Source organism: Triturus cristatus, chromosome 10 (genome assembly GCF_964204655.1).
Source record: "Triturus cristatus chromosome 10, aTriCri1.1, whole genome shotgun sequence".
Taxonomy (NCBI): Eukaryota; Metazoa; Chordata; class Amphibia; order Caudata; family Salamandridae; genus Triturus; species Triturus cristatus.
In genome coordinates this window covers 926791564-926813203 of record NC_140593.1, presented here as the reverse complement: position 1 = coordinate 926813203, position 21640 = coordinate 926791564, and the positions used below count along the sequence as shown (strand labels likewise).

The following is a 21640-nucleotide window of genomic DNA, read 5'->3' as shown; positions in this document are numbered from 1 at the left end:
ACCATTATCTTGGCAGGTTGTGTATAGCCAGTTCACATGACTTAGCCAGTCCTATTCTGCCACTACGTTCTCTCTCATGGGCCCTGCATAGTCTAGACACTTAATATATCTCCATAGGTGGGCTTAGTTTTTATCTTTTAGTAGGGAAAAGATTTTGAGCCACGCTTCTTCCTAGAGTTTCTTTTTTGTGCACCCATACTTGCTTCCTGTGGGCGGCCCTGAGCAGGCTGATAGATTGGCCCTTTCCTAATGTAAAGCCTCATCTGCTGGGGGCTAATGCTTTAATGAGGGCCTGTTTCCTGGCAATAATTTCCTTCGAGTAGCGGGGACTCCGGGTGGATGATAGCCGGTGCGGGGTGTTTAGTTCGCCGTTGTCCAGTGCCCTCTGGAGGTCGGCTACAAGGCCCTCCCAGTGGTCGGCTATGGTTGTGAACCTTGTTTGATTGCTGGTAGACTTCCTTGCTTCAATCCACGCCAAGAGTTTGACCCCTAGCTTGGTCAACCATTTGATTCTGTGTGGGACTCTGTTACTCTCTTCCCCTGAGGGTTCCCCCAGCAAGGGTGTAGGTAGTGAGATTGTGAAGGCTAGCTGCAGTGTTTTCCATAGGGGTCTATGATCGCTTTCCTCCCTTGTCTATTTCAAAGGCAAGGGGATTGAGGGCCAGCTCGTCAGTAACAAACATATTGTCAATTGTGGAAATGTTCCTGAAGGTTGGTCTGGGACTCCAGGAGGGAGAGCTGGCTTCCTTGATGCTTTGGAGCGAGGAAATGTGGTGATTAACCAAGAGTGCATGCATGGGAGACACTGTTACTATCAACTCTGGGCTGTTGCTTTTTTTGCCTAAGTCCCGAGTGTTAAAGTCCCCTACTATGATTGCCTGGTGTGAATTGTATTTATTCAACAGATCATCTATGGTGTTTGCTAAAAGTTCCAGGGCCTTCCTTTTCATGAACGGTGCTGGGTTGATGTAGTAGTTGAGTAGCAGCAGGCGAGGAGGTAGTGAGTTTAGCTTTGTGCCTTTGATGAGCAGGGCTTGAAGTGAGTTGGACTTGATGGGGATTGCCGAGGCCATTATTTTCTGCTCATGTTTAATGTCGATAAAAAGATCACAGGATAACCGCCCAAACAGTTTGTTTTTTTGGGCAGCATTATGGAACTCATATAATCCAGCCATCATCGTTGTTGCCATTGCTCATGTCTCCTGGAAGCATAGTATGTCCCCTTGCTGAAGGTAATCCAGAGCAGCTTCCTCCCCAGCAAGTTGTTTGATGCCTGCAACGTTCCAAGAAATAATTGTTAATTGTTTGTGAGTAATCTGCCATATTATTTGTGCTGGATTTTGCCTGTCTGTGGCAGGTGTCAGGGATGCCACCCAGTAGGGTTTCCGAACCTGCTATGCTCCCCTTTAGGTAGCCTGAAGTGAGCGACTTGTTGATTGTTGCTTCATGTTATTTGTGGTTTCTTTGCAAACTTTGGCAGAACTTGATGACTACTCCCCCCGATTTTGGTCCTGTGCGTACCACGCAGGACGGATAGAGCTTCCTTCCCCTGTGGCGGGGAATAGAGGACTTGTGGGTATTTCTACAAACATATGGGTCAGATGTCTATGCCCCATCCTCCAAAATGTGGCATTTCCATGAGAACTGCTGTTTGAAAGTGCTGTTGGCGGAACCTCACTAAAGTAGATTTGCCATGTGTGTCCCCTCGAAAGTTCTGAAATCGTACCTACTCAAGGCTGTCTGATTGAATATGAGCCAAAGAGGGAATATTTTCTAATAGGCGCAAAATGTTGCTCCTGTTCAAGATAACAAAGGTCCCTTTGGCCAAGTGCCTTGGGGATAGCACTACTTAGTACGCGCAGTCGACTCCCATTGAAGGGAGTTCAATTACTGACTCCTGCCTTGTTGCTTGCTGTATATTGGGAGAACTGGACCCTTGTTGACTTGTTGGCAGGAGGCCTGTTGGGCCTGGGTTGTTGGCAGGCCTTTCTGCGATGTATGAATGCCTAGGCTGGGCTGCCGATGTCATAGAATAGGTGGGGGTCAACGCGTGCCGGACTAGGGCCATGCTCCCTTGATGTTTTGGAGGGGAAGACGGAGTGCTTGTGTCTGCCGTCAGCCTGGATGGCTGCTTTGGCTTTGTGTGATTGGAATCGATGCGTGCCACTTCCAAAGCCTGTACAACGGGGGCTTTCATGATGGGTAGAAGAGACTTTGTTCCTTGGATGTTTACCCCCTGTTGAGGGTGTTTATTCTGAGCTGTTTTAGAGGTGAAGATTGGGTAAAGCTGTTCTTTGGAGATAACTTGTTTATCAGACTGATGGGTGGTGATCTGCTCTGTGGGGGTGTCTGCTGTCCCACTCTTTTTGCTTTGGCTTTTTTGTGTTACTTCCGCAATAGTTTCTTTGCCCTCCTGGACAGGGGGGCTGGGTGTTTCCCTGCGCCAGTTAGTACATTGTTAGTAAACGCTACTTCAGGTGGAGCTTCAGGGGGAGTGCTTACTCCTGGTGGTGCAGACTGTAATATGAGTTTTGGAAGAAGGGGCCACTACATACAGAATATACTTGCTAGACGTAGGGAAAATAAGACTATGGGGGAAAAAACCTAGCCAAGTGTACACAATAGGAAGTGTATACGGGTAACACAACAATTACTTTATACAAGTCAATGTGCAATGCTTACAAATCTTACACATGACAATGTTATTTTTTGATATTGAAAATCTTTTTACATTTTTATTTCATCTATCAAAAGTTATATAATAGTGAATAATTTATATTATTAAAACCATTAATACATTATTAGACATTGTGCAGCATTATTGTGTCCATGAAAAATATTTCATTTTACTTTTATAGATATTCTTTTAACCTTGTACAGTACATGTGTACATTACACAGTATGAACAAATAGCAAAATCCAAAACAATCACAATGAGTGAGAAGGCTGGCAGTAGGTTAAACACATTACGCGCGTTTCGGCTGCGGTGCCTTCATCAGGGGACTGCCACAACATTCACTGCATGGAACACATGATAGAAAAGAAAAGGAATATATATGCACATTTTCTTGTTGTTTTCCCGTAGTTCTTTATCAAAAATAATGAGGTCTTTAAACAGATCGTTCTAATTATATAGGTTAAGTACGGTAGGATTGAAAGAGGTGCTTTAAAATTGTATACCATACAAGAGTATGTATGGTGTGAAATAAAGATTAGTGTACTTATTCAGAATAATCCCCAAAGGTTTCCTGGCTAGATTGTAATATGGCCAAGTCAGGTTGAGTCACTGGATCATGTTCAGTGCGTAGGCAGAGCAGTGAATTAGAGAACGAGGTGAGGGATGCCTTTTAGGGGATTATCGGTGCTTGGGCAGGGATGCCTCTTCTATAATTGGTGATGCTTGAGTGCTGTAAGGATCCAGGTTGGGGGATTTAAGGTTGATGTTTTTTCTTTCCACTATGATTACTATCTCACCAAGGACCTCGGGTAGTAGTACCCACTTGTCTATGATGGTGTCACATTGGCACGAGCACCTCGTGAAGTTCTGGGAGTCTAGGATATTCTCTTAAATGGTATCCACCCTGATGCTAAGGTTGACTAGTCGTTGCGCAATGGATTCCAGAAGATCAATTTTGTAATTCCATTTTTGATGCCTGCCACAGGAGTGCTCTTTTCATTGAATTTTGTGTAGCGTTGAAATGTCCTCAATGCTGTTCGTATCTTGTGTTTCTGAAAGAGTATCACAGAGGTCTTCCTGCACTTTGAACGGCTTTGGGATAATTTCCAGTGTTCTTTCCATTTGTAAAAACGGAGGGTGTTAATTCACCCTTATTGGTGCTTACGGTGGTTGGGCTATCTGCCTGCGAACTTGGTCTTGGTCTGAGAGCTGTTGCTGAAAAGTGTGATTTCGGCTCTCCAGGGCCAGAAAAGTGTTTGTGGTGAATTTTTACTTTTGTGATCTGCGCTTTTACTGCTGAATTCAGTTCATGAGTGCCACTGGTACCCGGGCAGGAGCTTGTTCTGCGCTTCATGTTGGTGGAGGGAGGTTTTGTGCTGGTCCTGTGTTTACTCAGACTGCTTTCATTAGTTGACACTGCTAGGGACCCCAAACCCCTTGAGAGAGGAGCTGACTGGACATTGTGCATGCTTAAGCCTTTGTAAGGCTCACTGGGTGATGGTTTTCTGTGGGGTGGCTCCTAAACAATGCTGCGCGTAGGCTGTGTGGGCTGCGTAGTTATCCCGATGGATGCGGGATTAGCGGTGGACTCAGAGCAGCTGATGAACTTCTTTTTTGGGGCCCTAGTTGGAAGCGCTAAACACTAGTTTGCTGTGTTTTTTCTGGTTGGGGGTCTTGGTTTTCATGTGGGTGGGTGCAATTATTCAATGTTATTGATCTTTTTGGCAGGCTCGCAGTCCAACTGACCTTGATGCTGGACTCCCAGTTTCTCTCAGTAATCTGTCTTATATGTGTTTTTTAAGTTTGATGGCACCAACTTGTTTTTATTGTTATTTATCCTCAATTTTATATCTTACTTCAATTAAAAAAAAGCACCCTCTGGTACTAAAAGGGAAGGCACAATCATTAATCTACGCGTATAAGCAATTGCAATCAAAAATGGCCGGCCCAAATTATACTCACCTATTAAAGGTAATGGCTTCACAAATCTTACCTACTTTGTCATACGGGTTAACCACGTGGCTAGCAGGGGAGGCAAGAATTCTAAACAACCTACAAAATAAAATCTACAAAGTAGTGTTTAACCTGCCGCACTCAGCCGTGCCCGCACAAGTCCGCCTCGAATTTGGCTTACAGAACCAAAAATTCCAGTCAATGTCCATTTTTGCAAAACTGTGTCACAAAATCCGTTCTGCCCCAAGCGAGTCAATGGACAACATCTGTTGGGAGGAAATTAATTACCAGGAAAACCAGCCCAATACCACCTTATGGGGAAGTTACCTTAGTACCTGTTTGACTACATTGGATCTACAAGAAGTATGGAAAAAAAAAATAGCCCAGGTGTACTTCTGTAAAGCAGCCAACGGCTCAGCAAAAAGGAATTCTCTGTTAGAAGACAAAAAATCTCTAACGAAACGGCGTCACACGTGGACAGTAATAACCACAGAGATATTTAGCCTTACATTATAGTCAACATTTAAAGAAAGCCTTTGTAGCTTACCGAATGGGCATGCACTATTCAAAGGATTTAAGGCCTTCTTGGAAACACCAAATCGAAAGCTCCCACTGTAGACTGTGTGGATACCAGAAGGAAACTTTGATGCACTTGTTATGTGCATGTCCAGCTTTACTGGCTTTAAGAAGACGATACCTACGGGCCATCTTTATTACGTTAAAGATCCGCACTTGCCGGCAAGCAGTAATAAGCCGGCTAGGAGGCACTTCCTCCATCTTGGCATGTCGGGGAATTAAATTTATGACCAAGGTAACAAAACTGCTACAAGAAAGTCAACAGACAAATGGCTCCTAAGGTCTAGTACAAGGAATGGATCAAGGCAGGAAGTCCGCAGTGGCAGAAAGGACATTACTAAAACCTTGTAAATGAACTTAACAAGACACTATATTGGATGAAATATGATCAGTGTTGTCTTTTTACTAAAAACAGAATATATTTTTTTTCTTTTTATTGTTTTAAAACTCGTAATTTTAAAGCTGTTCGAAGATTGTAACGATTTTTATTAATCAAACAATAAAATAAACTTGAAACTTGAAACTATATCTTACTTCATGGTTTTGTGGATTTGGGCATACCTTGTGTTCCTTTGATAGGGAATCTGCAAGTATAGATTCACTTCAGTGCATAGGCTCCATAGAGTCTAATTTTCTGCTTATTCCCTTTGTGGAGTGTGAAGAGGGGCCATGCCTCACTGGACGCAAAGCCTTGAGTCCGTCATGATGCCACTGCTCCCCCGCAACAATGGCAATAAATAGATTATATTCTGCATATCTGAATATGAGCTATGCCATTGTATTTTTTCATGTGTCACTATATTTTTAAAAAGTATTTAACCAAAACCAGGATGCAAGAGTTTAGATTTGTGCAGTATGGTGAAACTGAAGACTATTAGGAGAGTTGTTTCCCTGGGTAAAGCACCATTACATGCAATCTTTGAGGCAGTAAAAAGTGTTTTTTGAATGTCATTTTTGTAGTACTGTGGTAATAAACTCGAATTCGACCTTTCCACTGTAGTAATAAATACATGAATGTGCGTATTAGTGCGGTTGCTCCAAATAACATGTTATTCAGTCACAATTATTTGCATTGTCATGACATGAATAAATAAGTCAACAAACCTTAATTAACTAATTATTTGCAATATATTTTGACTCACCACAAATTTGTTTCCCAAGGTAGTCCACAGAATTTTGGTCAGGGAAGTCTCATCCAAGGACTGGCTGATATAACTCTGCAATTTCACAAACTGGTTGAGAGCTTCCGTCATTTGCATTTTCTCCATGCTCTGAAAATGAAAGTGTCAATGTTAGAAAATATTGCACGACTTGATACCTAGCTGGAGAAGCACATAACCTACACTTCAAACTATTTCATCCTTAATAATCGTTCCTGAACTAATTCGTAAAAAATATAAAATCAATATAGTTTAAAAACCTGTTTGCATAGATTTACAATTTTTTTAGGATTTACAAAATGAACCTGCTTTGGAAATCTATGCATGCCATATTTTTCAATATAGCCTTACAGCCTACCGCTGAGGGCTATACCGGTTGTTGAAGACCCTGAACCCAAGCTATAACAAGGGTGAGGGCCTTTACCACAGGTAAAGCCGGAGGCCTATGGGCTATAAGCTATTAGAACATACCACCCACTGAGGATAGAATGCTCTAAATTAAAAAGGGAGATACAGAAAGACAAACATTAGAATGTTGGAGCAGAAGGTTTACACCAGCCGTTAGAAGCCCGGGACCACTTCACTGTCTTCAAAGGAAATCTTAACATTCCAATGTTCTAATGTATATTCCTCCATCCCTCCTCTTACCCCAGCAAATTCTTCACAAAGTAGAAAAAGTGCATGGGTGACTAATGCAGAAATGTGCAAAAGACTCATGTCTCTGGCCTATTATAGCCTGCTGCCAAGGACTATACTGACTTTCAAAGGCCATGAACCGGATTTAGAGGTCCTAGCTGCAGGCGAGGGCCTATAAAGAGGGAGAGGGATTTTAACAACCGGTATAGCCTGAGGAAGAAGGGCTATAAGCACATTCCACCCACTAAGGGTAGAATGTTCTAAATTAAAAAGGGAGAAACAAGAAGACAAACATTGGAATGTTGACGTTCCGGGCTTATACCAGCCATCATAAGCCCGGAGCTACTCCACTGCCTTCAATGGAGCATTCAATATTTCATTGTTCTAATTAGTATTATGACAGAGCTTATACCGTGGGTCTTACTAATTATGTTGAAAATCTGGCAATCATGGACAACCCTGGTTTAAAACATGCTTGCAGACCACCAGAAAAATAGGGGGAAATGCAAACAAACTTACAAGTATTTTTTTTTTTTATAACTTTATTTTTGTGCAGGCATGAAAAGATTACAGATGTGGCACGTCCATACCATCATGTCAAACTTACATCTTGTTATTAGTCCACAGCCGTTATGCCCATAACCCCGAGGCCGGGCAGCAACACCTAGGTATTCCAATAGTGTGCAAATGTTTCCAATGTTACGCGTTCCACATGGAACCCCACGATCCTGCTTTTTGTCTATTTTCTCCCACAACACCCCCCCCCCCTTCCCCCAGACTTACAAGTATGTATGCGCACACACCACTAGATAAGCAGTCATGAATGCTCACAACTCTGAAAGTGCTGGTCTTCTGTGCAAGAAAGACCTCATTCCATAAATACAAGAGACCACATATCTGACATCCAGGTCAAGCGATGCTATTTAAATGGACCTTTCAAAAACTCTTCACAAAACTTAACCATTAAGCCTCTTTTCCCATAGTGCAATAGCAGCATAATAGGGAACATGCTTCTCCTGTCCTTAAATGAATATATCGAAATAAAATGCCCTTCTGGAAACAGGCCTTCAATAGTCAATAATTGGAAGGCAGTGAGTATTTTTGAGTGCTCCTTTTTATTGCTAAGCTGTATCTGTGTATTATTTATGAGTGGTGTTGGACCTGGTCCTTTTTGCAAGTTTATCCCAAACTTTTAGCCCTTTGACTCCTATTTTTCTGACTGTGTTTTTGTTGGCTTTAGGACTCTGGGCACTGTACCACTGCTAATCAGTGGCAACTTGCACATGCCCTCTGTGTAAATTGTGATTCTGATTGGTTATCGATGATTGGCATATTTGATTTACTAGTAAATCCTTTATAAAGTGCACTGGGTGTGCCCAAGGCCTGTAAATCAAATGCTACTTAATGGGCCTGCAGCACTGGTTGGGCTACCAACATGAGTAGCCCTATAAATATTACTCAGGCCTGCTATTGCGGTGTTTGTGAATGCAATTTTAAACTGCCATGTCAACCTCACAGTTGCACCCACTTGTCATGACCTAACGTTCCCTTTACTACATGAAAGGTACCCATAAGGTAGGCCCAAGGAACTCCTATGGGCAGGGTGCACTTTGTGTGAAATGTAGGACGTGTACTGGTGTGCTTTACATGTACTGGTAATGAAAGAAAGCTAATTTAGTTTTTCACTATAGCAAGGACTAGCTCTCCCATAGGCTATCATTGGAGCTGCCTTGTAACATTTTGAAAGTGTAACTTTCAATTGGGAAGAGATAGAAATTTGGAATTTAGGTTCCCTGAACTCAGAATTAAAAAATATATGCTTTAGTGAAGATGGTTTTTAAACTGTGTTTGTTTAAAAATGCCACATTTCGAAAGTGGGGACTTTCTTGCTGTACCATTCTGCGCGCCTCTGCCTGCTTGTGAATTCAACGTCTGGTTTAGACTGACAGGGGCTTGCTTGTGCATTCACTCCAGACACTCACACAAAGGGAGCTAAGATGTGCCCTGCATATGCTGATGGGTCTCACTGAGTGGTGGGAGGAGTTGTCACTAACACCTAAATAGGCTGTGGCTGCCATGCACAATATTGTCTCCACCCTCTGTAGTGTAGCTGGACCAGGGAGGACAGAACTGACTTTACTGAGAAAGAGACTTTTCTTACAAGGACTTCAAAGGGAAAAAGGGGTATAAGTATTAGACCTAACACCCCAGACTTTAGAACACCTCTGGACCAAGACGAACCTATGCCAAGGAGAAGAGCTGAAGAGCTGTGAGGAGGAGTAGTGTCCATTTGCTGTGTGATGCTATGCTTGGTTGGCCTGCAGTTGCTGCTTCTGCTTTGGAGAGGACAAAAACTGAACATTGCTGAGTATCCTGCTTGAGAAGATTCTCCAAGGGCTTGATGTAGATCTTGCCTCCAGTTAAGAAGTCTCAGGGACACAAAGGCTTCACCTGCAGCATGTCTGAACTCCACTGATGGGAGTTCTGACCTGCATTGTGGTGCCACCTCCAGTTCTTGGCCATTAGAGGTTGTTTTGCTACTCCTGTTGCTAAAAATCAACACATCTCCATTCCAGCACTGTTTTTCCTGCCACATGCTGCCGTGCAATTGATGCATCGCCCAGTGCTGCTGAAAATATTGATACAGAGCCTGTCCACAGGTGAAGAAACTGCCGCAGCCCGAGTCCCGAGGACAGAGCCTCCAAATCCAAAACTCCCACTCCCAATCCAACTCAGGCTCTGCTGTGGGCCTTGGAATATTGACACATCACCAGTCTGCGGCTGCAGAAATCGAAGCGGTGCCTGGGTCACTGCTGCACCCACCTTTAGCGCCTGGATTTTCTCACACATCGCCACTGTGTGCCAAAATCTACAAGGACGCTGGACTTTCTGTGAGAAACCAACGCATCACCTCCTCTCCAGTAAGGAACCAACGCATCACCTCCCCTGTGTGGCAATACTTAAGTGATGCATCACCTTCCCTGCGCCTGTTTTCGTCCTGTAATTTTGACGCATCCAAGGCACTTTGTGCTTAAAGTGATGCATCCGTAGTTTTCTATGGACAGAAAAGTTTTTACCTTTTAAAAGTCATATTTTGATATCTGTATGTTGGATTTTTGTCATTTTGGTCTTGTTTTGATTACATAAATATTTGCTATTTTCCTATACTGCTGTGGTATTTTTTGTGGTGTTTTCACTGTGTTGCTGTATGTGTGCGCAAATGCTTTGCACATTGCCTCTGTACTTTAGCCTGTCTTCTCTGTGCCAAACTAGCAGAGGGTGAACTTAGGTGTGTATTTTACTCAGCCTGACTAGAAGTAAGGGTCCCTACTTGGACAGGGTGTATACCACTGCCAACTAACAAAAACATTTCTAACAAATGGTGAGAGCAGAGGCCAGGCCCTCTCTAGTCTTGCTATTCCTCCTGGTGGTGGCATACTTAAGACTGATCAATGGACACCCTCACAAGAAACGCTACAATATAAAATCTTGGGCCTCATTCAGAGTTTGGTGGCCAGGTTACTCTGTCACAAATATGATGGATATCCCAAACACTTCCTTACAAGTGCCACAGTATATAATGCACTTGTAATGCACCTGATATATGAGGCTGTCATGTAGCTGCCTCAAAACCAGAATACTGAAAAATGGCTACACATAGAAGGGCAGAGTTATGATACAGGCTACACCAATAACAAATATTAAGGTACGGACTAGCCAGGCACCTTAGAGCTCACAAAGGAATGCAAGGATCAAGGAGAACTGTGGGGATAGTATGCCTTTTATCACCAGTTGTATTTCAACATCCACACCTATCATAATCTCTGGGAACCACAGATGCCTCACTATGCTCAATACTGCAGCAACCACATAACTGAGATGGTTGAAAAGTGCCGGCATATTAACACAAGGGCTCCTCTGTTCTGCATGAACAGGTACTGTGGCATATGTTGATTTATGATTGAACCTGATATACACTGCACACAAAAGGCAGAAACATACTCAACAGCCTGAACATGCCAAAAACGAAAATGGAAAGAAATGTCCCCTAGTACAGATTCAGAGAGTGGCAAGGCACTCTGCAACTGACTAAGAACATCTATTGCCCAAACTACCATGTTCAAAGTTTGCAACATGAAGATGATAAGACTTCTGTTAGACCTGGCATCCTTGGTGTGGCTTTCCCTGTCTTTTTGCCTTCTGGCCTCCTATTTTTGACTGCTTTACTGAATTCATTTTTGCCGGTTTTAGAAATCTGTGCTTTTTTCGACTAACCAGTGCTGTAGTGCTTGTGCTCTTTACATAAAATGTAGTAACATTGGCTTATCCCCAATTGGCATATTATACTTATGAGTCCCTAGTAAAGTGCACTACATGTGCCCAGGACCTGTAAATGAAATGCTACTAGTGGGTCGGCAGCACTGATTGTGCCACCCACTTAAGTAGCACTTTAAAAATGTATCTGGCCTGCAACTGCAGAGCTTGTGTGTGCAGTTTTAAACGGCCATGTTGACCTGGCAAGTTAAACTACTTGCCAGGCCCAAAACTTTCTTTTATTACATGTAGGTAACCCTTAAGGGAGGCCATGGACAGCCCATTGGCAGAGTGCAATGTATTTAACAAGTAGGACATGTACTTTTAAGTTTTCCATGTCCTGGTAGTGATATACTCTTAAATTCGTTTTTTACCCACTGCTCGGCCTATCTCTCCTATAGGACATAATTGAGATTGCCTTATTACATTTTATAACTGTTATTTTCAATTGGGAACAGATGGTAAATCAAATTTGGAACCTCTGGACTCGCAGTTTAAAAACACAACTTATAGTGAAGTTGTTTTTTTAATTGCAGTTCTGAAAATGGCCCTTTTAGAAAGTTGTAATTTTCCTACTTAAACCATTTGGTGCCTTCTGCCTGTCTCTGGAATCCACATCTGGGGTGGGTGACAGCTGGCTTCCTGCATTTCCTTTAGACAGCCACACACAAAGGAAGGGTCGGTGTGACTGAGTAGCCATCTGCCTGTTGATGGGGTATCCTGAGCAGAATGGGAGGGAGGAGCTGACACTTTGCACCTGAAAAGGGCTGTGTCCTGTCCCCACACAAAATGTTGCATCCCAATCTGTAGTGATGCTAGAGCCAGTGCAGGAAAGGCAGAGTCTTGTGCAGTTCAAAGCATCTCTTTGTAGTCTCCCTACTTTAAAGGCCCAACTGGATATAAGTACAGGACCTCTGACACCAAGAACTCAGAACACTTCAGGAACTCAAGACATTCTACCACGAAGAAGGACTGCTGTGAAGCCAGGATGGACTGCCACTTTGCTGAACTGGTTTGCTGTGTTGGCCTGCTGCTTCTTGTATGGGAGTGAGAAGGACTGGACCGGATTCTCTACCTCCCCAAATCAAAGAATCTCCAAGGGCTTATTGGCTTGCCTCCTGTTTCTGAAGTCTAAGGGCTATCAAAGACTTCACCCTGCAACTTGCAACAAGCACCTGGACTCTGTCTGCTGTGAGTCCTGCTCTGTCGAGGGGTGCCAATACAGTCCTGGGCCCTTGGAAGTATGTATTTGTGCTGTAACCCAAGACAATTGGTGCATTTATGACATTGCACCAATCAGAACCAGTGCATTTCTTTGACAATCAACACATCACTGCTACTGCATGAACCGCGAACACCGAATCGCCGAATATCCGATGAATCGTCCCCAGATTCCAAAGCATATCGGACTTGGCGCTGCTCGGTGCCAATGCATTGATTCGTGGTGCTCTCATCTTCTACAGCCCAGCGGGTCTACGATGACGCATCGACTCGATGTCCATTGCATCCTGACTCTCGATGCATCCTTGACTCTGCGCAGCTTGGAGCTAATGCACTGCCTACATCTCTATAAACGACAGTGATGCATCGCCTCCCTTGCTCCACGCATTGTCCTCGATATCTATGTATCCAGAGTACTGTCTAGAAGGCCTACGTGGTTCCTGTATCCAGCCTGTGCTCCATTGTGATCAGCCTAAACTTTTGGATTTGCCACAGTCAAGCATGACCAGATTGCCCCAGTTGGCGTTATCTGTTTCTAAGCACTACAAAAGCATTTATTGTTTTAAAATGTATATCTTGACCTTTGCTTTTATGATTTTTGTCATTTTTGTCTTGTTATAGTCATATCCATACTGGCTATTTTTCTAAACTGGTGTGGAGTCCTTTTGTGATGTTCTCATTGTGTTCCTGTGTGTGTTGTGAACAAATACTTTACACATTGCCTCCTAGTTAAACTTGACAGCTCAGTGCCAAGCTACCAGAGGGTAAGTACAGGTTAATTTAGAAAGTGTTACTGACTTACCCTGACTAGAATTGTGGTTCATGCTTGGAAAGGGTGAATAACTCTGGGAATCAGAAACCCAATTTCTAACTACTTCACACTCCAGTCTCCCTAAGTTGCTTCTATTCACATCTGTTGCAATCTTTTCTCTGCCTTATAATGTTGACCGCTTAGTTTTCATTATTAGGTATGTGATGGTAGTAATCTGTAAATTTTGTGGTTGTATGCTTGTAATGGTTTTTAGGATTATTTGTAGATAGACTTCCTTGGGGTAAGATTGGCATTCAAAGTTCATTATTTTGTTGTGTCCATTTTGTTCTTAGCTTTTACATGTGTCTGCATGTGTCTCATTGTGGGATTCGTGCCAGGTGCATCCTGTAGCTTATGGTGATTCAGGGCTGGGTGTGATTCAGGGCTTGGTGTGAGGGCAGTGTCTCATGATTGGTTTGCACTCTAAGTAGCAATGTCTTGGATATTATCTTGTCCTTCAGTGCTGTGTCATGTGTTAGTTGCATCTCTCAACTAGCATGCTATTCAAATGACATTTTGGCAGGTGTGCAGGCCACACAAGAGTATTTGTAAATTAGCTGCATCTCTTGTTTTGTGAAGAAACTGAGGTGTGGTTGTGTTTGAACATTTTTTTAAATTGTATCCGGATGGAGCTCTGTTTCTGTGTTTATTTATCGGCATCAGGGTTTCCCGTTTTTAGTTCTTTGTCAGTAGTTTTCATGTTTGTGCACCACTTCTCATATAGGTTGAAAGCTGTGTGGGCATGGTAATGGGTGGTGTTTTTAATGGGTGTGTTTCTGAGTCTGTCTTTGTGATGCTGCTGCATACGGCTTTCCCTCCTTTCTAGGTTTGTGTCTTTGTGTCCAACGTCATAATATGTGGCATAGGTCTTTATGTATCACACTTATTACGCAAGGGCCTTTGATTAAATGGTTAGTACATACAAGAACCCATGCATGCCGTAGCACTACAGTACCTTTCCCATCGCTTCACTGGTCTTAGTGAGGAGAAGGGAATATTCATCAATGCGGTTTCTGAAGGGTTCGTGGAGGACGCGTTGCAGGGTGACGGGTATGGCGGGCTCTCCTCTGGAGTCAGCGAGGAACGTCTTCAGTATCTTCTTATGCGCTTTCCAGTGACCGCTGCGAAGGTGAAAGCCCAACAATTGAATTAACATTTATCATCATTACTTTTCAGAAATACATATCTCCAATTTCCTCACTGAATGTATGTATTATAAACCGTTCGATTAATTAAAATCATTACAGTAAAATATATTCAACTATTCGCCCCCCACCTCAAGGTGCTCATAAGGCGGTGTGAATTGTACTTACAGCTTTAACGAAGACCACAGATGAGGATGCCCGCCCCTTGTTAACATGGGTCACTGGTGTGTGCAATCCACCTACTGTGGAAATTTAGTCCTGATTTTTTTTTTTAACATTGTAAATTATGTGTTGCTGGTTGGCCCTCTCTGTATTATATAGCTGTTCCCCAGTATGCAAACATCTGTATAAATGTGTATAAATGTGTATGATTCCATAGGTAGTATTCAAGGATAAGAAAATAGAAGGGATGCTGACAGCAGTGATAGTGCGGCCTAATTTCACTTAAAAAATAAAGGTATTGGAAGTGGTATTACCTATACTCTATCAGAAGTGGTATTACCTGCCCTTTGCCTTCTGATGTCATCAATTAATGGTGAACATTTTTTTTTCCGTGGGGGGAGGGAATCCTTTTTCCCCTGGAGAAACTCTTTGTCCGACTCCCCACCAAGTTTGGGGGTAGTTTATTTCCTTACCGGCCTGGAAGCGGCCCTAGGCCAGCACTTTTCTTGAGTAAAACTCTTTAATTACAGCGGGTGAAGGAGCAGACTGGATACTGTCAAGGGCCACAAGCTCACAAACATTCAAGGCAAACCATTGCAGATTTCAGCACATTTGTGGTGGAGAATCCCACGTTAGTAAAACCATTTGCACCTGCCAGGAATCCTTCTGTGAATTCCTGACGGGAGTCCTTGGAGCCATGTTCAGCTGTAAATGTAAGTGTACGGGCGAAAACAGATATGCGAAATGTGTCCAATGCACCCTTATATCATATACCAAGATGGCAGGGGCATGTTTCTGTTCACAATGGCTGTTTATCGTTCAGGGTCCTCTTCTTGCCTTGATAAAGTTTTTTTAATTTTTTTATTTGGAATATGCATTTGATAGCTCCAGTTATAATATGAGTTGTACTATTTTATAATGAGATATTCTTTGCCCTTTCTGTAAATCTTCATTCCTGTGCCGTTTACTTGTAGAGCCTTTCATTACACGACAACTTCTGAACACCTTCAGAAATCTCTAGGAGATGCTTTCCCAATACAGCCACGGGCAACTGCCCTTCTGGAATGAGTTATGTGATGGTAACTAAACCGAGATATAACCATTTTGACAGAGAGGTATAAATAACTTTACCCAAACAATTCAGAAACCCTATGTCAGAGAGCTATTGGTGTTAAAAGCTTGACCTCTAATGTATCTACATTTAGTGAGCCTGGGTAACATATGGAAGTATAATGAGCTTATTTAGTCCTAAGTGGGTGACCCACCTTTCTGAAAAGTCAACGAAGAGAGGTAGTTCGCTCCCCGGCCAGAGGACTGCCATCCATATATAGAGACATTCCTCGTGGGGATCTCTATGGATCTCTCTACTGTAAAGGGGGTTGCCTCTGTGCCGGCTCCCTCGACAGCAGTGGTGTTGGCCTGGCTGCGCCATATTTAAAGGGTTTGCTCAGCGAACGTTTTTGTATACAAATGCTTGATATATGAAAAGGAATATATCAAACAAGATTTTCCTTTGTGCCATGTATGGGTTTCTGGTTGATCTTTATGACTCCCTGCTCTGATCAATCCTTGTAAAATAGAAATTGCATTTTGGTTTCAGGGGATGTGAAATAGAGGGCTCTTATTAACAAGAGACTTCCCCAAAGGAATCATTTTGTGACCCTTCCATAATTGATGTTGATTATTCAACATTCCACAATTCTTCTGTAAGAATTATGTTACACAACAGAAGTCTCCGTAGCTTATAGATTGTAGACCCAGGTTCTGAGGGACCCAGGGCAGTCCCATTATATTTATTGGTTTAATTCTAATAAGGAGTGGCAGTGTTGCTGCACCTTCGGGGTATAGTCGTGCAAAATCATGACTTGTGAGGAGAGACACAGCAGCGTATCCATATTGCGGTAGGCCTTAAAGATTGCATCCTTATCCGTAAAATTGAAGATGGCAGTAATAAAGGGTCGCAGTGCTGCTCCCGTTGAGGGCTGGGGTGCCAAGGATCTGTCAACACGTTCCACTAAAAAAACACAAAGAGACCTTGCTGGGTCCCATGATTTAAATTTAAGCCATTGCATGATGAATTGTGTGGGAGAGGTCCCCTCCAACCCTTCCTGTATGCTTACTATCTGGATGTCGTTGCGTCAGGAGTGACACTCAACATTCTCCACTCTGGCTCGCATCGCAGATGTTGTACCATTTTTTGAAGGCCGATGATTTTAGTCTGAAATCTGCAGATCTCTATTTATAGTATTTGGAAAATTCTGACTTACCACATACAAGTTCTGGCTGAATTATCCAATTGTGTCCTCCAAGGCCTGTAGAATTGAAGCTGTGTGTTTCAAGAACAGGTCTTTGGGTTTTGATGGGGCCCTAGATTGGTCTGAAGTGGAACCGGGTACCACCAAAAATTCATGGGTCCAAGTCTCCAGGCAGTCTGCCATGTCAAAAGTGGATATCACATCCATCCCAGCCACTGAGTGTCATCCACCCCAATCCAAGGCCCACAGTGCACCTCGAGACAGAACAGCAAACAACCCACCAGCCAAATTGCTCAATGTCTCAGGACAGAACGTTTATTCATATCCAGAGTCCAAATGGTGGGGGGTGGGGCTGGAGGCAGGGTTTAATTAGAGAGATGGATTGTGACTGTGTAGGCCAATACCATGTGTATTTACGGGTCCGAGAGATTGGGAAGGGACGTTCAAACAGGGAGGACAGAACACCAACAATCAGACCCAGCACACAGGACCCGGTGAACATTCCTGTAACTCCAGAGCAGTAACCCGCTTATTTCCAGCTCCTTGGTTCCCGTAGGTGTCAGTCCACCTCACAGTGCCAGATAGCTCCCTGCTTTTGCCACAATAATTTCATCACAGTCCCCTGGAGCACAGGGAGGCCATACCATCCCCATACATTCATGAGGAGCAACACCCCTAGAGAGGAGAACAACCAGCCCCCTCACCTTTGAGAACCAGAGAGGGGACCCCTCGGCAGCTTTCACAGTCTGGCAGACCAGCATGAGTCTTGGCCACCCCCAACCTGGTCTACGGCAGTCCATACTCGCATCTGTTGGACCTTGGCCGTAGCCACAACAGGGGGCCCATGGGCAACTTCAGCAAGCGTATGCCACCTCCTGGGGGCTAATTTAGCTGTTCATGCATTGGATCTATGATGGATATTGGTAGAGGTGTTGGCAGAGCTAAGCAAAAAATGGCCCAGCCGCCTAGTGTGCCTCATTTTTAATCAATAACATTTGTTTGATTAATCAAAATGGACCCCCCCCCCTTTGTAAATAAAATACGTTTGAATAGATAGTGAACGAAATCTGTTTGGTTGGACAGATCACTTGTATAATTAAATAGGGCACACAGAAGAAAGTAGGAGGGTCGGCTTGTAACTGTTTTTGAGTTTTGATCCTTTACAAATGCATTTATAGTCTCTTGTCTGACACTATCTGTTTGCAGTAATAACTCAAATGGTCATAGATAGTTTTCTCTTTGTACCTTGTTTCCATTAGATTGGTGAGAAATATACTAATACTTTTTGAAGGAAAGATATGAAACCCATTTATTACGTCATATCGTCATATCGGATGTAACAAGTGAATTCTTCCATGACCTACTTTCTAATATTGTGTGTGAGGTCATGAGAAGTGCCTAACAACACTGAAATGTGCAAGTTGTGGTTAGGAGCACAATCATTAACTTGCACAACATCCATGCAAACCATAACTCAAACACTAAACAGAATGTGAATGACCTCCAAATGTTTAGAGCAATAAATACCAACACCTTAAAGTGATATGTAATTAAACAACAATACCTAACCAAACCACACATTTATACATTTATACATTCATAGTCATCCCTGTCAAAGAGGTATGGGTAATAAGATATGCAATCTCATCTGTTAGATGATTTACAAAAATTGTAATCGTATCTTTCCATTAGGGTGAGATCATCACCAGCAGCGCAGTTTGTGTGAGAGTTATGGTTTACGCGGCTGTTGTGTGAGTTATGGATTTTCTCCTAACCATAACTTGAACCACTCACCTGAACCATTCTCAGATTTCCATCCTCTGCCATATTGGTGGTAGAAAAGTTAGCATGTAGTGCTATTTACAAAGAAAGCTGAAGTTCCTTTTCTTGCCTGATGATATCTGTTATCGGAGGAGAAACGTGGAAGGATGAACCTCAAGCGGACAATGTCCAGTCAGAGGGTGGTTTGTCCAACACCGAATGTGGAAACTCAGAATGTACCTTCGCAGTAGAGGGCACTTTGCAGCCGTCGTTTTTCCCTCTAAGAGACCCGAACAGTGCCCTAGCAGTTTTACTGCTGTGATATTTCCATCCTCCATTAACGATTGTTACCTCTTCCTAAACATGATTTTCATGTCTGAAAAAGAAAGAAGCTGAGATTATGTGTCTACGGTCTCAGAGCAATGTTTTCCCAACTCGAAATGAGTTCATATGATTTTTATATGGTTCGGGGTCTGAGATCCCCCTTTTTCGCCACCTCGGAGGCTCAAGAAACACCTCACGCTGTGTTTGCCCAGACAGGTACTCTCTCCCTGCGACAGTGGGTTGCACACACCTGTCTGCACAAAGCGACAAGCGGATAAGCTCTTTGCCAACCCTCGGTGCGGAATGAGGGCCATTACTGTGGCGGTGGGGGGTGTGCCTGTCACCTCACAGCGTTGTTCGCACTTTTGACAGAACCCTTCCGCTTTGCTGTGGGGCTGTGGATAATTTGCAGCTTTTGAAACCCCACTGTTGTTTCTTTCGAATAAGCAGCGAAGTGTCACATTTTCTAAATTTAACACCGGCGCCCACTTTGAGACCTGCATGATGTTCGCGCACCGCTCTGCGAATATATACAAGATCTTTTTAATTAAAAAGTTAATGAACAGATTTTCCAGTTATCAGGTTGTAATATAATTACATTTAGAAGGTTTGCCGTGGCGCAGAGCATATATTCAGACCAGCACGCGAGACATGACGCACGAGACACTTTAAGGCAGGAAGGTGTCTCTTTTGCCGTCGTAACATCAAGGAACACAGAGGGGCGTTTATGTATTTATTTACATATGCTTTCAAATTGAGCACGCGCGGGACATTCTCACCAGCACACAGGCGGGTTCTCTCATTAGTCTTTGGGTGTTAGTGGAGGTAAAAATGCATTAGAGATGGGATTTTTCACCCTGGGGTGCCCGTATGAACATGTGAGGAGGCTACATTGGGCAATGGTGGCAAGAGAAACAGGACACGAGACACATTGGGGTGGGGAGGGGGCGTGAGAAGGCTACTCAGCAGAGAACCCCAATTTTTTTCCTTTAAGAAGGTATAAACGCAAACATGCGCTCAAAATACATGGCCCGCTCGCAGGTGTGGTAAAGCAATTTTAATATTTATTTATGAAAAATATAATAGCAAGCTTGGCAATAATCTACTTTCAACGGCCAGACGAAATTGAAGTATCTCCGAGTTTATTCTGTCTTTGAGCAGGGTGACCGGATTTTAGGAAGCAAAAACCAGAACAGGTGAGGCATAAAAGCAGGACTGAAGTCTTTCGCTTTACTTTTATGTCTGGTCTGTCCGGGTTACAAGGTTATTTTATATAACAGGATCTGTGACAGGGGAAACAGCCTTTACACCGAGGTTTTTACCACACATTTTTTAGCACACATATTTTTACCGCATGCATGCTTTTACCATACATTTAAGGTAAGTTGGGTGGGTGTGTGGGGTCTCCCCCCACAAGTACATTGTTTTTATATATAAAAACGATGCATGGCTATGGCATGCGTTGTAAAAGTATATGTGTGGTAATAAATGTATGGTAAAGCCATGTGATGTATATACCTGCGTTGTACCATCGTACAACCCTGTGGCAGGACCTCCACCCTGAGCCCCTGCGCACTCCTCCCAGGGGCGTAACACAGGCCCCCCGCAGCCCCTGCGGTGCGGGGGGGCCCTCGAGCTGCAGGGGGCCCCCTCAGCACGATAATCAGGCCCAAGAACTCCGGATAAAACCCGGAGTGGGGGGCCCTTCGTGTACGTGGCAGGGGGGGGGGGGCCTCAACTTTCGTTACGCCACTGCCTCCCTCCACCTCACTCTGTCTTCCCTCTGCTACAAGCATTTAACTGACCTTCTCCTGCACTGCCTGAAAAGCACAGATAATAATTTAAAACCACTTCAGACTTTAGAGGTGCCTGCTGAAAGGAGATCATAGTTTTAAATCTACTTTGCAGAATGACTTGACCTTTGCCCCAAAAACCGGGGCATGTATTAACAAGCATTTGCAATGCAATAGGTCTCGGATTTGCACGAGTTTAAGCTACAGGCATTACAAACGGCAATGCCTTTTGTTTAGGTTTCAAAATAAAAAACAAAAACAATAATAAAAGGCATTGTCATTTACAATGTCAATAGCTTAAAATCGCGTAAATGCGGGCCCTATTGCATTGCAAATGCTTGTTTCCCTTTCTGTTTCCCTATTTAGTCCCCTCTGCAAATTCCTGTCCCGGCGAAGGAACCAGCTGGAACAAGCCCCCATGAAAAGCATCCAGCAGTGTGGAGCAGCGTGGGACAGCTGTGCAGGAGGGGGGGGGGGGGGGGGCGACACTGTTTGATCGCACAGGGCGGGCCGCCTAAGAAGGGATACTAGGCAGCAATCTGCAGGATTTGAAAGTGGTGTTTGCTCCTTTTAGCCTTTCGTAGAAGGGGGAAGTGCTGGTTGGCGCACGCCTCTACTCCCCCACCTGAAGCAGACACCTGACAAGTGTGACTGCCTGTAAAGTGCCTTAGGGGCACTGGCCGAAAGTACTAGAGAGTCAGTTTGGGCTCAGAGACGCTGTTAAAGTTCACCAGAAACGTGTCTGTTTTATTTTTTCCAACAATTATGTGATAACTTCAGGATGATGCTGTTGAGAGTTACCAGCAGGCGGCCTGGGCAAATCAGAGAATGATTTATATAAGCACAGACTGC

The 21640-nt window shown here is 43.6% G+C and overlaps 1 protein-coding gene across 7 annotated transcripts in view; it reads right to left on the bottom strand.

The window, feature by feature from the left end:
• The window catches only part of ALS2CL (ALS2 C-terminal like), a 573008-nt gene that overhangs the window by 219837 nt on the left and 331531 nt on the right, over window positions 1–21640 (bottom strand). For all 7 annotated transcript variants that reach the window (XM_085628757.1, XM_085628756.1, XM_085628751.1 and 4 more), the window contains 2 exons: window positions 14304–14469; window positions 6349–6477 (listed from right to left, as the gene is read on the bottom strand). In XM_085628757.1, coding sequence (XP_085484883.1) covers window positions 6349–6477; window positions 14304–14469 — 295 coding nt within the window. The remainder of the gene's footprint in view (window positions 1–6348; window positions 6478–14303; window positions 14470–21640) is intronic.